Raw genomic sequence first — 16,320 nt, forward strand, 5'->3', positions numbered from 1 at the left:
TGCTTGAATTTGCATACAAATGACATTCACGTAATGTCAATTTTATTATTTATTAAAATCTAAACATTGTATAGTAAAAGACATTTTGTTTGTATTAAAATTAAGCTTTGTTAAAATTTTTGTATTGAATTTGTATTGAACATAAGTGTTAATTTAACATAACGTGATTATGTTATTTAAAAACTTTGTGTTACATTGATATTCAATTGATATTTATTTTTTAGTTTATGTAACACAATTTATGGAAGTGAATAAATAACATAAAAATAATAGTTTTGTTAAAATGTAAATTTTAAGATAATGAAGAAAACGTATGTGTTAATTCAATATATTATAAATGTTAATTTTACTGAACAAATATGTTCCATTAATTACACATTTTATATGTAAAAATGTACAGATAATTTATGTTATTTCTTCTCTGTGGTAGTTACAATCTGTTAAATCATTAAATTTCAAATATTAAATATCACGTATAAATATTGCTTTTTCGTTTCTTTATTAATTTTAATTTTGTCAATATATTGAACAACTTTTATAAAAAATAAAAATAACATTCTATTTCAGTTAAAGTTAACGTTACAAACATTAAATTTGCTTACCAAATTATCAAAGTGTTACGTTTCTTGCATCAATTTATTACATAATATTTGCGTGACTTTTTAATATATTCGCTTATGTAAAATTGATATAAAAATTTGAGTAGACTATTTGGGATATGCGAAATGTGTTATTTAGCACAAAATTTTTTACTGTGTAAGAAACATGAAGATAAACGAAATACATAAACATAAATGAAAACATCGCATGACAGATATATTGTCGATGAGATAATATTTATTATGGAGAAAATGTTACACCGTTTTCTTTTTTTCTTTGGGATAATGTAAGAAAGTGTGGAATTTTAAGTGCATATAGTAGGTAATCGCTAAATTACAATTGTACAATTCGTGTAAAAAAATTGTACATACTTTTTACAATAATGATTTCGTCTATTAGGTAAGCGGAATAACTTATTTCATGAGCAACATTCTACGAGCATTAATTATACACGTTTCTTCATTCTGACATTATATGTTATACCGCTTTAATACAGCAATGTTATCGACTTTATTGAAGTATTATTTTTCCAGTTTGCAATAAAAAGGCATGAGTACATGATCTCATTTTTTTATAAAAAAAATGCATCGTTTCATTTCTAGTTCAATAATTTCGTTCCTATATTATTATACTAAAACAACAGAATTTCCAAATCCTACTTTTTTTATAAATATTTATACATAAAATCATTTAAAATACACATTCTATTTTTTTTTCATCAAATAACATCATGCCCTAAATTAAACTGGAAATACTACGGTGCGAGGTTGTGATTAAACAGTTATATATATTTAGCATATATATATCAAAGATTTTTTAGTATAATATGTGTATGAAATAACTTTCAATAATTTTATATTAGTATTCATTAAAATATTTTATAATAGCATAAACATAAGCTTCGAATAGAGTGTGGCCAGTCTATTCATAACCAACAAAAATGTTTATATTTAAATAGTAATATGTTTAAACATATTCGTTAACGTTTAAAGATCACGCTTACACAAAAAAAACAATCATATTTGTATAATGTAATTATAAGTATGTTACACAAAAACACACTTTTTTCTGCAAATTTGTATAAGTTTTGAAAAAAGTTGAAACAAAATAGCCTTACTCTACCTTACTCTATGTATGTGTGTTATTATAAAACATTCTAACATATATAAATATATATGTATATATACGTATATATACGTATTTAATACACTATCGTGATATACACATAGAAATTTGCCAATTTGCTTATGTTACACATAATTTTATTTTCATATAATTAATGCTGCAAACAAAAAAATGTTTTAATCAAGAATAAAAAATCGTTATACCGTTCCTTTTAATAAAATATGTTTTTTCAATTATAAATAAAAATACTTTTTCTGTATGCATTATTTTATGAAATCAGTGTATTACAACTTGTAATTCACAATCCTTTCTATTACTTCCCGGCCTTTTAATATAAGAAAAAATAACTATAGTAGACAATATAAAATACTTTCAATATATAATTAAACTCATTATTTCCTTCTTGATATCTTCTGTTCACGCTAAAACTGTAAAATGATTTCTATCGAGATACAATGATAAGCATTTATTTACATTGCAGCCTCGTATTATTTTTGTGTTAGTTTCAGCTTTATAAACTATCCTAAACTGTTCGGAACTGATATTAGTTGCATACATCTAGTAAAAGTTATAACGAGCGCTTCTACATCAAAGTTATAAATAAGGTTGTTTAAAAATATTATGCTAAGATATTTTTCCTTATTAACATACGCAATCTTATCTAACTTTGTTAATGTCATTATTAAGTTTTCAGTAACGTAAATCATATTTTACAGTATCATAATTGTACAATTGTTTACTTGATACTTTGCTAAACCACAAGACTATAATATTTTCATAAATTATTGTGTACCTAATATACTAACGGCAAAAAAAGTTCTTGTACCATGCATGTGAATCACACACTGTAGCCCCCTACTAGAGCTATGCAAAATATTTTTAGATGATAGTACACTGCATTCACAGTTTTATTATACACAATATATATATATATATATCTATATATAATATATATAGTTTCTTCGACTTCAATAATTTTTGTTTTAAAAATTAAGTATAATTAGATATACAATCTAAATAAGGAAAATTATCAAATGTTCTTTTATGGCTTTTGTCTAATTTTCCTTATTTTGTATTTTAGGATACATTACACTAACACTGGGACAGAAGTAAAACATTGAACTATTGTGAATAGGTACATTTTTTCTTATATTTGTTATTACGAAATTGTATGTAGCATGTTTATATTATTAGCGCTTTCTTCTTCTTCTTCCTCCTGGAAAAAAACATAATATATCATGCATGTGTATCGTACTTTTGTTTTAGTATAAAAGTGGTTAAAAAAAATATAGTTTAAAATATATAAATAAACTACTTACTTCATCAAATCCGAAACAAGTTTCCATTTCTTTTTGTAACTTAGAATCATTTTGTGAGCTTTGCGTCGAAGATTTAGATGGAGTAGGAGGTTCAATTTTTAGATCTTTCATTTCTATATCTTCATCTGCTTCATCAACTTCCTCTCCTGTTGCTGTCACTAAACTATTTTCTTGAGTTAAAGGATCTTGCATTACTAACTCTCCATCTTCACTTGCAACAACAGCCATCTATTATAGGTCATATATTTATAATAATAGTAATTACTGACAATATAATACATACATATGCATATAATACACACACAATACATACATACATATGTATTTAATTATATTTGTTATATCAAAACACAGATAAATCCTTCGAAATATTTTGTTTACCTGATCAGTTCCCTGATTGTCCGCTAATTGAATCACTTCTAATACAACATATTGCTGACCATCACTGCCTTGAACCGCCATCATATCGTCTTCATCTTCTTCCTCTTCTTCATCTTCATAACCTTTAAGTTTAGAAGCTAAATCACCTGTTGTTACAACATAACACATGGATATTAGTCAATGATCCATATTTAGATCATATCGTAAGTGTCCCTGTGAGTAAACGATTTGATATATTTTAATCATGATATATACAATTGTATATATCATATACAATTTTTAAGCATTATAATATATGAAGTTACATAAAGAAATCACCTGATATTCATAAACAATATGATGCACACGAAATAAAAATTTATTGGGATTTCTTTAAAACTTCCTATAATTTTAAGATTGTAATAATAATTTCAATCTTTTACCTGTCATTACTTCAACACGTTGGCCGTCAATGATTTGAATTTTCTTTTGTCTACCGATTTTAAGAGCCTGTTGTTTTTCTTGCAGAGATGATTCTGGATCATGAACAGCCATGTGTCGAATAAGATTACCTTTATGTCTGTGTAATAAAAAAATTTTATATTCATAAAAATTGAATTGATAATTGATTTTATTATGCTGTTAATTGCGTTTCAAATTCATATACACACCTAAATGCCCTTTCACATTCGGGGCATTGATGCGTTTTTTCTTGTGGTGGTGGAGGAACATAAGAGGGATTATGATAAAGATTGCAATGCCGTTTAAGTAATTGTTTTTGTCTAAATGATTGAAAGCAATGATCACATTGATACGGTTTCTGATCAGTATGAATAAGCATATGGCTCTCCAAATGACGTGCTGATATAGATGCATAAGGACATAGATCGCATTTATAACATTTCTCTCCTTCGTGAGTTTTGCTATGTAACTTATAGCTATATCTGAAATGTGACATAATTTATATTAAATGTAGTTTGTTGAGGCACGCGCAAACGTTATAATTTTTATATATTTAATTCGTATTTGATTATTCCAAAAATATATTTTATTAATAATTATTAATAATTATAAAAATTTAATAATTTAAAGAAATTATTTATATACCTATCTGGGAATGTTTTTCCACAACGTTTACATTTTAACGGCTTATCAGAAGTATGTAACTTTTGCACATGAATTCTAAGATCCGTTTTTCTGCCACATGTAGCTGGACATAATTCGCATTGAAATACTGGTTTATCGCCTACTATAACATGTATTGTTGCCATAAGTTAATATATTGGTATAAATACTACAAATCTTTTTACACATGAATATAAAATAATGAAATAAACTATGTATACATAAAACATACAATAGCTTTTTAATAAATTTCGAGATTAATATGACTACGCTCAAATGTCACATTTAAAATTTTTATTATAACTGTTTTCATGTAAAGTATGCAATGTAAGAAAATCATATGTCAAATTATTGTTATTATAAACAAAAATTGTTTATAATTTTTTTATATTAAAATCATATATATAATAAACTACAACGCGAGACATGGCATTTACTCGGCAAGCAGGATCTTGGTTGCTAAAGTCTTTATAATATGAAAATAAATTCAATTAATTTTTATATTACCAACTACGTGCCGCTTTTTTAGCAGACTTTCAACGTAGTAGTTATATAATAATTCGATGATCAATATTATTGATATCGATTAAAATTCCTTTTATTATCTCCCCCCATCAGAAATATATATTGCGAAAAATATTACCTCAGCCAGGGATCGAACCTGGATCGCCTGATTTCCGGGCAGGCATCTTATCCACTAGACCACTTGTCGAGTAAATGCCATGTCTTGCGTTGTAGTTTGTTATCATATATATATAATATTTCATATGTAATATTTCATTTAGTTAATCTTTCCAAAAGCGCGTATGGCTTACCATTGTGTATCAATTTATGTGCTTTCAAACTGTTGGATTGAGTAAATCTCGCTTGACAGAAATCACATTCATATGGTTTTTCTCCAGTGTGAATGCGAAGATGACGTTTTAGTTTAAATGTATCTGGACTTGCATATGTACAATGTGGACACTAAAAAGATAATTAAATATTGTATATTAATCATTAACTGATATTATGAAATAATACACTATTCTCAAACATATTTTTTTTAATATTAAATATCATAAATAATAATAATTAAAAAAATAAAAACTAATTGAAAACAATATACAAAAACACAAATTAAATAATATGTATAAACTGTGTTATAAAAGAAAAAATAAATTTCATAAATTTTTGATTTTTATATATGGTACTTATGCTTCTTCCACACACACACACACACACACACACACACACACACACACACGCGCGCGCGCGCGCGCGCGCGCATACACACACAAATATAAATAGTACATTTAAATTTTTATATGAATATTTTTAGCATATATAATAAATTAACTAAGAAAAAAATATGATAGATGATATACCTGATAGGGTCGTTCGCCTGTATGACATCTAATATGTCTTTTCAATTTTGATAACTCAACAGATGCATAATCGCATTCATGACATTTATGTGGTTTTTCATGAGTGTGTCTGTATCGAACATGTCTTACAAGTTCACCTGTAAATAGATGTATAAAAGAAAGATTTATATATTACACAAATTACTATTTTTGCAAATATTTGATGGTCAGAAAAATAACAAATTTGTAATCTGAGTAACTTTGGGATAAATTATCATAAATTTTTAAATTATATTTAAGGCTTCTGATTAGTCATCGTGGCCATATTAGAATCATGATGTCATAAGCGAGAAATAACAGCGAAATTTATTGCATCTAATTTGTAAATAAAAAGATATTTGACATTTGAGATGACTTTAAGACAACTTGTGAAAATGGATTACTATCATTTTTCCTCTTGATAGTCAATAAATAACTCTCGTAAAATAAAGCTAAAAAAATATAGTTTGACAGCTATTGAAAAAAGTAAAAAATATACTTTTACATATAAAATTAGAAAGTAACTTTAGTTACCTGTCCATTTTTACGAATTCGGTAAGTAGAGACAAGTCACATGACAAGTCTACATGATTAAGAAATAAACAAAATAATAACGTAATAACAAAATTAGGTGTAATAAAAAAATTCGTTGTCTGCATATCATTTATAAACAACCATTTATAAACTTATGGACAAAGATGAACAAGAATAAATAAGATTATAATTTTTATCGCGATACTGTCGTGGAGTTCTTAGTAATCAGAGTAATCAGAAGCCTTAATGGTTAATATTATTATAATTAAAAACATATTTAACAAGGCAAAATAATTTTAATACATAAAAAAATGTTTTATCTATATATATATATATATATATATGTGTGTAATCCAATGTACATAACATTTGAATAAGAAAAATAATTAGCACAAAATTACATACCAGAAGTGGTAAATGCACTCTCACAATATTTGCAATGATGAGGCTTGGTCCCAGTATGAGTGTTGACATGATTCTGAAGTGAAGCTAAAGTTTTAAATCCTCGTTCACAAACACTACATTTATGAGGTCTTTCTTCTGAATGAGATTTCATATGTCGTGATAAGAGATACCTGTTGCATAAATAATGTTCATTAACTTTTCAAATGTTGCACAACACTTCTTTGAACATGTAATAATAGATTTGAAGATAAAAATTAAATTAAATTGATATATTATAAAAAGATAATAATCTATGCCAAAAATAATACCGTTTTGGGCTAGTATAGTTGCAGTAATTGCACATATGAGCTTGTGTCACAGTTTGAGATTTTTTAGGGAGAAACTTAATAATTTTAGTCTTATCATCTTCTGCCTCGGATTCTATTGGGGCTTCATTGTCCTCATTGTCTTCAAAATCATACACAGTGAGATCTTGTTCACCTTCTGCTTCCTCTCCCTCGGCTGTTGCCGCTGTTGCTGCCATTGTTGTTGTTTCATCTTCCGTAGGTTTACTCTCCTTTTCTTCGGATTCAGGTTGTTGAACTATCAGAACGTAACTGACTTCTCCAGGATTTGTATCAGATGGTACAATCGTGACAGTCTGATATGCATCGCCAGAATTAATTACAACTTGATTGGTTTCACCATTGGTTTGTCCCTAAGATTAGTTTTTGCATAGAAAATGTACTTCCATGCTTGAAAAATCATAATCATTATTACGATTTTATTTTTACTTACATCTTCATCACCTTCAGCATTCTCAAGTTCTTCAATCTCCTGATATTGTTCATCCTGAGTTCCTTCACCTTCATTCTGTACATCACTCTCTTCTACTTCCTGTATCTGTACCTGTGTCATTACAGGTGTTTCGTCACTATTTGCCTGGTAATAATACTGACCAGATTGATCAACAAAATACGTTCCACCTTCCTCTCCACCAGAAAGTCCCTCCACTTGTTGTACTATAATAAAATATATAAATAAAATATTGTTCGATATAACAAAAATATTTGAAGAACTACAAAAAATATACAAACATTGCACATGCTGTAGTTGTTCTCCCTGTCCTCCTTCTATCTCTTTATTAAATGTCTCCAAGTAAGTTTGTATCTCAGTGACAGATTCTTGTCCTTCTTCCAATTTTATAGTTGCTACGTTACTCATGATTGAAGCATTTAGTTCAAACTGTGCTAACTATATTCATTAATCTGAAACATTATATCATTAATATGTAAATTATTTATATATATCCAAATAATAGAAACACAAATTGAGCTGCTATTACTATAGAGATAATCTCCGATATTAATCTATAACACTTCAACATCTCAACAATTCTAAAAATAGTACAAAACTGTCTATATTAAGTACACACTATATATAAGAATGTAAAATACACATTCCTCTCACAAATTTATCTTCATGCATACGTATTCGAGATAAAACGTGTAATAAATATGTGAAAAGATTTTAGGACGAAAGGAGACAATTCTAATGTGTTTAGCTTTCTACTTTCCAATTAGTCAGCTAGCTTAAAAAGCTGAGTTTACATTCGGTAGGGGAAAACACGAGCGAGGCTGCAAAACAAAGTCGTTCTGACCGTCGTTAAAACCGAAAACATTTTTACGGGCGAGGACGCGGAGAAACAACGTTCCTCCCGGCGTATCACCCGAGGATATGACGAGCGAGTCACGATTTTCGTGGTGCATCGGCTATGCGCGATGCGATCGAATTCGAGGAAAAGGACTCAATAATGAGATGGGAAAGAGAGAGAGATTTGTGCGAACGCTCGCCGAGCGTTCGCGGTGAGCATGCCATTCAGCGCGAGCGGGATCGCAAGCATCCTGGTTGTCGCGTCGTCCGCGACGGCGGCGCGCTCGCCCCTCTCGGCGTCTCTCGGCGCGCGCGACGATCAAGGGGGCAATGTGCGCCGCGGCGACGGCGGCGACGGCGGCGACGGCGGCGACGCGCCATCGTACGACGCGTCGAGGCGACGACCCAGAGGCGCTGGAGGAGACTCCGACGTATGACGCCATGAGGAAGCGAGGGAAGCGCGCGCCATGACGGGCGACGCTAGCCAGCTAGCCAGCCAGCGAGGAGGCGAGGCGAGGCGTGGACAAGGAAACGGTGAGCTACGGGCGTGAGGACGCGGGCGGGTACCTGGGGGGCACCGTATTTCGCGGACTCTCGTTAACACACGGCGGGGGCCCCACGAGGTTGCGCATTCTGTCGGGAAGCTTTTAAGACAACGCGGGTGCTTTCGATTTCAGGACACAGGGGGCATTAACGACAAAAATTTCAGAAAATTATCACCGTCGGCGCTGTCATCAATATGGAGGACACCGTGCGACGATGCCGCCGCCGTGTCCGTCGTGCTCGCGTGCCGCCGAGAAACCGAGGATTCGCCCTGGACGTTTCGGGATTCGCTGCCCGTTCGTATTAACATCGAAACTCACCGTACGTCGCCGTAGGATACAACTGTGCGCGCTGGCCGTGCCAAACGGGTCGATACAAAGCCACCAAATATACACGTAAACCCACGATCGTCGCGTGAGGGCGTTGTGTAAGAGCGCAAATATGGCCGATCGAACTGCCAAAGGTTCAAATGCTGCGCTGGGCTGCGCGTTGGCAGCTGCGCACTGGCACGGCGCGCGTCATGTTCTCCGCGTGTTTACACCGCTGCCTGCGATCGGTGTTTCCCGCGGTATCCCGCTCCTCCTCTAGAAAACGCGATGCCGAATAATTCCTTTTGTGGATAATCCTGATCCTGATCGATCTGAATTCAACAGCTGTAATTATTTCAAATCTATCTAAGTAGACTCGCGTCGCCACGAGAAAAATCGATCGATCACACGTTCTACACGAAGGACAATCATATTGCTATGTATCTCGTATCGAGCACGCAATCGTTCGATTTTTTTTCTCTGTGTGCGAGTTACACGCGAGGCTAAATGAATCTTTATTACAGCTTCTTGAATCGTGCAAGGTTCGTTCTTTGTAAGCTCAAAGACTTAAGGTTCAGACACAATGAAGGATAAGAAATTAAATAAAAATTAGGAAGAGAAAATCATTTTCAATTAATGAAAGAATGATGTTCTTGATGTTCTTTGATTGTGTATTAAATCATGGATTCCTATAGCCAATATTCGTAATTCCATTTTATTTCAAGATAGTCTTAAATAATATCCTAAGATGCTCATGCAGATTATGTGATGATTTATATTTAAGACTCAAATATAAGAATAAATATTGACTTATATGTCAAAATTTAATTTTTCATTCCTAATTTCCTATTTTTAATTTTTTGTTTCATTGTGTCACTCTTATTCTTTTTTATTTAATACAGAATATATTTAGGAGTCGGACAATAAAAAAGAATAAGGAATTAAATATAAAGAATCAAAAACAGGAAATTATTTTCTATCAATAGAAAAACAAATTTAATCCTTTATTCTTTTATCCTTATTTTTAATTCTTTCATTGTGTTCTATCTTATTTTAAGCACGAATGACTTAACATGGCGTAGTTACAAAGTAGAACCGATTTCCGCATGCACGTGATCAAGAGAGCCAATCAATTTGCTGCTTTTTCCAAAATGACAGCAGTAGCGGGAAATGATTGGCCGTTTGCGTTCTTCTTCACTTCTTATTGCGCAAAATTGATTCGTCATTTTTCCGGAAGTCTGTTTGAACAGGCCTTAAAGTTTATTCAACCAATTAAAAATTCGCGCGAAATTCAGACCATCAATCTGTGTATTTTATTGCAAGTTTTTTCTTTCACAAGAAAACATTCGTATTTCTGACATTTTATTATTTGTCTGAATTTCCATGAATTTTCCATTTTGTCGACAGATTGTGCCAATAGATTTCATGTAAACGCGATTGATACCAATTTTTTATGAGTGGTCCAAATTGCTGTTGTAAATTGCATAAATAAATGAGATAGTGGATGAGTGGCTGGTGAATATTCTACAAATATATATTTTCAAAACAATTTAATTATGGAATCATGTACAAACCACACTGATGAAATACAATAATATTGAAAGCAAAATCATTACAGATATACACAAAAGTCTGCGTGTATATGTTAATCTGCATTCAAGTTTTAATACAGTCAGGGATATTCTCATAGAGTATAAAAGCTTATAAAAATAGTAGTTTTAATATAGGTTTCACAATATACCATACACATTCATATCTTGTGCTTTTTTTACAAAACACCATGGTAACTTATTAGACAATAATCATATGTATATAATTATATAATTACATAACAAGATATAAAATTAATTTGAAGAAATACATGTAACTAAATATTTCATACATTTTTGGAAGAACAGGAAACATATAAAAACTTTAACATGTTAAGTATTATGTGTAATAAAAAATGTCTTTTACTTTTGTAATCATGATCATAGATTTAATTTAAAGATTTAATATTTTCCTAATATATCAAAGTTATTACAAACATATATTTTAAAACATACTTCAAATACCACGAGGGATCTGGCAGGTTTGTTGATCCACTAAGTCTTTAATATCTGCTTGTAAAATGTAAACTACCAATATAGCCATTGCAATTGTCAATATTATGGAAAACAGCAGTATATATTTTATGATAATCATCTCGCTACGTAAGTCACTATAATGTTTTTCCAAATGGTTTATCTGAAATTGATATTAAATTGATGTATTAAGAAAATTTATATATTAATATATAAATATATAAATTATAATATATATAATATAAATATATAAATTAAATGTTAAAATTTTTGTTTAACACTTAAACAAATTTAGAAAATATTTCGATGTTGCACCCTTGACTATGTACCTTAGAAAAAAATGCATCTATATTACGATCATTTCCTGCTGCAGAAGTTAACACAGAATGGGATTTTTGTATCTCATTATTTTCAATAGTACCGTCGTAACATCGCAGTTTATGCATCTCTGTTGCTTTTTCAGACTACAAGAAAAGAGAGCGCATGAATATTCTTACTCATGAATATTTCAATCTAAGATTGACGTATTTTGATATGTTAAAGATAAAGATAAACTGAATTAGTTAATGCAGAATTTACCTTCCAGAGTACAGCCAGTTCCTGCGATGTAGCATTTGTATCTTTTAATGGGAGGCACATGACTAGAAATCGATCGTTCTGTAACAGGCCGCGTACATTATAGCCAGGTTGCAATAAAACCGTAACATTTCTTTGTTCAGATGGTTGTAATATTCCTGAACTTGGTCGCACTCTAAATTTCTCAGGCGATGTTGTTTTTATCTGTAAAATCATGTCTACATTGTGCTATATCTCATCCAATAAATTTATTATCATAATTGTTATTAATAACATAATGTCTATATACCTTGTAAGATAAATTCTTGTCAGTTGTAATATTCTTGAGTGTAATTATCCCAGTAATATCATTTCCATCTTTATTAAATGTAATCGTTTCTGTTGGTTCTATGGATAATACTGAAATAAACACTTTATTAGTATTGCATGTTTGCTTTTTTATATTATATATTCATGAAATGCAACAAATTTTGCAATAAAATAAATTTTATACATACACTGTTCTTCATTAATTTGATCTCCGAAGCTAGTTGGACTTTGTTCCGTGAGTGGTGAATTTTCTATAAAATGCACCTAAAAAACATATAGCATGTTTAAAAGAGAAATTAGAAATGTTTTAAAAATTATTAATAATTTAATGTACATTTTCTAAATATTCCATATTATTTAATATTTTCTATCTCAGAATACTACATTTGATTATAGAAGTGAAAAATAAATGTGGTTGTTTTTTTTTGTTTCTTATGTCATGCTAAAACAAGAGAACGATAAAAAGAAGAGAGAGAAGGAACAAAATCTATTTACAAAAGTCATAGCCAACGTGACGAAATAAAAATTATGTCTTGAATATTTTTTGTTTTGCAAGTCATCATAGTAATGATGTGAAAAGATATATGTAAAATATGCATACCTTTTTATTATCCAACTTGCCATTCAACGCACTGTCTCCATTTGTTTGTATTTCTGAGACAAATTTGAAAGTATAATCACTGTTACCTCCCCAACATTTCATTGCATCATTTGGATTGACATAATCCTTCAACGTGGTTTTATTAACAAACTTAATTTTCGGAACAGCCTTAGCAGGTAACCATGATTTTATTATTTTAAAGGCCGCATTTAGAACCCAGGGCATTTCAAAAATTATGATGTAATTTAAAAAATTTGGGTAATAAGATTTGAATAAACCAATGAGATACTTAGTAAGTTCCATATCTGTATTAGAAAGACCAGCTTCTGCCATATCAAAGAAAATTGATATCTGATTTCCATTTCCTTCTCTGAAAGTGCATTTAATTAAGAAGTTATATATGTCAATATTTATATTTATTTTTGAATGAAGATAAGAAAATATATCAATACCTTTCTAATCTCTCAAACCAATAAACTATACATCTCTGAAGTTCCGGAAAATCTTTTACTCCTTTAACATGTAACTTTGACTTAATTATAAAAAGCTTCTTGCCATCCTTGTCTTTACTATAGCCAAAGATTGAACCATCTTCTAAATAATCTCTCCTAACGTTATCTTCGGTAATATCTGTAAGCCAATTTATAATGAAAAAGAGAGAAAAAAATAAAATTTTTTCTCCATTGTTTATTCCATAATATAATTGAATTACATGTCATCTAAATTATTTGGGTCTGTCTTTTTTATTAATTTTATGTTACTGAGATATCCACATAAAAAAAATGGAAAACTGAAACTTCATGGCAATTTTACCATTTGTTCCAAACTTTCTCCTCCAAGTACAAGTTTCCCAAAGCATATTGAATGCTTCCTGCTCGTTGTATTCATGATGCTCCAAAAATCGTTTCAGCCAGTCATCGCTGTTCTTTATCCTGGCTATATCGGCGCTGTGAAAGCCTCCTACAAACAATCGTTAATTAAATCTCGATGCATGGGTCCAGATGAAAAAAAAAAGAGCAAAACCAACTGCAGGTTTTTTCCGAATGATTAAACAAAAGAAACCGCCAATTATCTACGCTGTGTTCTTTGTTACGTCAATTACAGTGCCAATTGTTTTCAATTGAATATATCGACTATGACCTTTGCACATGTTACACTAGCGGTATCGTTACGACATATACTTAATATATGTATGACGTTGACACACGCCGAATTAATTACAACAATTAGGAATGGAAATTGTTCCTGATCGCCGAAAAGGAGAAGTCACTCGTATGTACACACTCGAATCGGGTGGTCCCTCGTCGTCCAGCTTTCTGAAGAATCTCTCGCGAAGTTCGGCGATCGCTTTCGCGTGCGTTTCCATCTTTCTGTATCAGAGCTGCAACAACCGAGAGAATGACACTTTGACCGGCGCGGAGAACTCACCACACGATAACCGGATGATAATTGTTTATTCGCACGGTTGATCGATGTGGGCCGCGCGAAATTCCTCTCTACGTGTGCATAAGTCTGCGCCTGGGCGGCGTGACTGGTGGCACGCGGAAACCCCCGTCTTGAAAAAGTGAAATATATTACAAATATCTCGAAGTGAGATAAGGACGGCCAAACCGAGGAGACTTTTTTCAATTCTGTCTAATCGGTAACTATCGACTGTTGCACTCATATGCCGCGTTGACGGTATATATTCTCAAGCTTTATCAGTCTCACCGAGTCACGGTAGTCGTCGTTAACGGGCTCCCCGTCCTCCACGCGACGATCCCCACGTCACGTTACGAGAAGGCGTTACGAATTGTGCTCGTGACAAGCCGCAGCTGGTAATCGCGTGCGCGGCTCTGCGGCGAATAACTCCCGGCGAACGCCGCCCCGTGGCCCCTAAGCATTTTTCGTGCCTGTGAATCAGCTGTAACAACAGCCATCTTGTCAGCCATCGTCAGCTGTCGCAAGCATTATCACCGTTGTTATCACCGTTATTATCACTGGGAAGTGTCCGTTGCGTGTAGAGAATCCTCAACAATCTTGACGATCTTTTCGAGACGATAGCTACGTGATGTTTTGTCGCTAAAAGGTTATAAACACTTGTCAGACACATCACATTCGCCGAATTTACGTGTGCGTAATCGTGTATGTATAATCATAAAAGTATTTTATAATATTTATGTAATATTTATGCTTTCTTTGTTTTCCAGAAGATTTGAGAAAGTCTTAACTAGTCTCGGTGGGTAAGCATGGATGATGAAACGTTAAATAGGTAATCGTCTACATCAGATCGTATATGATTATAATTATACAAAATTACTGGGCAGAAGTTCTTGCATTATTTGCGTAATTTACAATGTGACACTTTCTCTTAAAAATATACAACATAGTAATAACGGTTGCTTTTTATTTTCTTATTAAAAATTAAACCTACAATTGTATTTCTGAGTAAACTATATAAATATAATGTAAGTTTTTTTTCCTCGTATAAGTATGGAATATTCTAAAGTTTATATACGCATTGTTGTGTTTTATTAATTGCTTTATTTTAAACAATTATATCCATTTTTCTAAAATAGGTTAACTTTAATCTCAATTTAACTTTTTTTTTTAATTTTAAAGTAAATATAGTTAATATTAAAGTTGATCTACATTGATTAAAATCAAGTCTTGAAATAACATAAGCGAGATTACTTATATATCGATATATCAATTATATAAAAGTTGCATATTACTGATATGTATAATTAACATTCTAGATAGATTTATAATAGTTTATAAAAAACATGTAAGAATAAAAATTTATTTCGGTAAATGTGATTTTCATTTATGTAATTTCGCAGTAATGCTGTTGTTACAAAATATAAATATATATTTTTCTAGACTGGCAGCTGAAGCATTATTGGAAGAAGCTAAACTTGGTGCGCAAAGGGCCAAGATAATGGGGCCTAGTGGCTGGGTGAAACCTAAAGAAACCGTTAATAAAAGGTTTTTGCATTCGACGCTACGAAACGCAGTAATATCCAACAAACATCGATCAAAACAAGAAAAAGTGAAAGTCCAACCATATAAAATAGATACTGTTAAGAAATCATAGATCATAATTGTACAGTTCTTGCATATTTATGTATTAATATGTATTCCTGAGATATGTATTTGTGAAAATTTTTCATTTCTCATTAGGAAAAATGACATGTGTAAACATGTCAAAATATTGTTACTAAATGACTGTAGTTTTCATTTATTCTATTACAGTATATTCATGTTATGATTAAACTACATATTTTTGTATAAAATAAAAACAAATTCTGTATAAATGTATCAGTAAAATGTATAAAAAGAATTACCGATCGATTATCAATATTGTACAAAAATATTTCGAATGCTTTGTAGATATCTGTGATAATATTCTTTTTTTCATGCCAATATTTAAATATTTTACATATTTCATATTTG

General features: G+C 31.2%; 3 protein-coding genes across 19 annotated transcripts; 1 reads left to right on the top strand and 2 right to left on the bottom strand.

The window, feature by feature from the left end:
- Nucleotides 1–815: 815 nt before the first annotated feature.
- LOC105423674 (uncharacterized) lies at nt 816–10,719 on the bottom strand. Of its 8 annotated transcripts, none has more exons than XM_011633527.2 (13): nt 9,349–10,719; nt 7,930–8,100; nt 7,631–7,854; nt 7,162–7,550; nt 6,854–7,023; nt 5,897–6,033; nt 5,345–5,495; nt 4,512–4,653; nt 4,076–4,348; nt 3,848–3,984; nt 3,426–3,571; nt 3,045–3,272; nt 816–2,941 (listed from the first exon to the last, which is right to left on the bottom strand). In XM_011633527.2, exons 2-13 carry the CDS (start codon nt 8,054–8,056, stop codon nt 2,885–2,887), a joined length of 2,181 nt encoding a protein of 726 aa, XP_011631829.2. In that variant the 5' UTR covers nt 8,057–8,100; nt 9,349–10,719; the 3' UTR covers nt 816–2,884. The 8 variants fall into 8 exon arrangements, with proteins under 8 accessions (XP_011631829.2, XP_011631828.2, XP_011631833.2 ...); XM_011633526.2 differs by having other exon boundaries at nt 9,206–10,719; XM_011633531.3 differs by having other exon boundaries at nt 3,426–3,547; nt 4,512–4,650; nt 9,053–10,719.
- On the top strand, nt 8,856–16,207 carry LOC105423673 (protein POLR1D). Of its 8 annotated transcripts, none has more exons than XM_089077568.1 (3): nt 8,856–9,019; nt 15,075–15,136; nt 15,748–16,207. In XM_089077568.1, the coding sequence occupies exons 2-3, from the start codon at nt 15,114–15,116 to the stop codon at nt 15,959–15,961; spliced, it is 237 nt and encodes a 78-aa protein (XP_088933694.1). In that variant the 5' UTR covers nt 8,856–9,019; nt 15,075–15,113; the 3' UTR covers nt 15,962–16,207. The 8 variants fall into 8 exon arrangements, with proteins under 8 accessions (XP_088933694.1, XP_011631825.1, XP_011631824.1 ...); XM_011633523.3 differs by lacking the exon at nt 8,856–9,019 and adding an exon at nt 14,390–14,527; XM_011633522.2 differs by lacking the exon at nt 8,856–9,019 and adding an exon at nt 14,813–14,953.
- Nucleotides 10,872–14,731, bottom strand: LOC105423672 (motile sperm domain-containing protein 2). Of its 3 annotated transcripts, none has more exons than XM_089077566.1 (9): nt 14,596–14,731; nt 13,699–13,845; nt 13,338–13,515; nt 12,886–13,255; nt 12,473–12,548; nt 12,265–12,374; nt 11,979–12,179; nt 11,729–11,863; nt 10,872–11,562 (listed from the first exon to the last, which is right to left on the bottom strand). In XM_089077566.1, exons 2-9 carry the CDS (start codon nt 13,742–13,744, stop codon nt 11,383–11,385), a joined length of 1,296 nt encoding a protein of 431 aa, XP_088933692.1. In that variant the 5' UTR covers nt 13,745–13,845; nt 14,596–14,731; the 3' UTR covers nt 10,872–11,382. The 3 variants fall into 3 exon arrangements, with proteins under 3 accessions (XP_088933692.1, XP_011631817.2, XP_011631818.2); XM_011633515.3 differs by lacking the exon at nt 14,596–14,731 and adding an exon at nt 14,170–14,311; XM_011633516.3 differs by lacking the exon at nt 14,596–14,731 and adding an exon at nt 13,913–14,053.
- Nucleotides 16,208–16,320: the final 113 nt, after the last annotated feature.

Source organism: Pogonomyrmex barbatus, unplaced genomic scaffold (assembly GCF_055798465.1).
Source record: "Pogonomyrmex barbatus isolate J1 unplaced genomic scaffold, ASM5579846v1 scaffold2, whole genome shotgun sequence".
In the NCBI taxonomy this organism is placed as follows: domain Eukaryota; kingdom Metazoa; phylum Arthropoda; class Insecta; order Hymenoptera; family Formicidae; genus Pogonomyrmex; species Pogonomyrmex barbatus.

Excerpts from the sequence above, each read along its gene's own strand:
- LOC105423674 (XM_011633527.2), bottom strand. The coding sequence starts at position 8,056 with ATGAGTAACGTAGCAACTATAAAATTGGAAGAAGGACAAGAATCTGTC. Across the intron at positions 3,273-3,425 it reads ACAATCAGGGAACTGATCAG|ATGGCTGTTGTTGCAAGTGA; the intron begins GTAAACAAAATA and ends GACCTATAATAG. Across the intron at positions 2,942-3,044 it reads CTTGTTTCGGATTTGATGAA|GAGGAAGAAGAAGAAGAAAG; the intron begins GTAAGTAGTTTA and ends GTTTTTTTCCAG.
- LOC105423672 (XM_011633515.3), bottom strand. The coding sequence starts at position 14,251 with ATGGAAACGCACGCGAAAGCGATCGCCGAACTTCGCGAGAGATTCTTC. Across the intron at positions 13,516-13,698 it reads GAGAAAGTTTGGAACAAATG|ATATTACCGAAGATAACGTT; the intron begins GTAAAATTGCCA and ends ATTGGCTTACAG. Across the intron at positions 11,864-11,978 it reads AACTGGCTGTACTCTGGAAG|TCTGAAAAAGCAACAGAGAT; the intron begins GTAAATTCTGCA and ends CTTTTCTTGTAG.
- LOC105423673 (XM_089077568.1), top strand. The coding sequence starts at position 15,114 with ATGGATGATGAAACGTTAAATAG. Across the intron at positions 15,137-15,747 it reads GATGATGAAACGTTAAATAG|ACTGGCAGCTGAAGCATTAT; the intron begins GTAATCGTCTAC and ends ATATTTTTCTAG.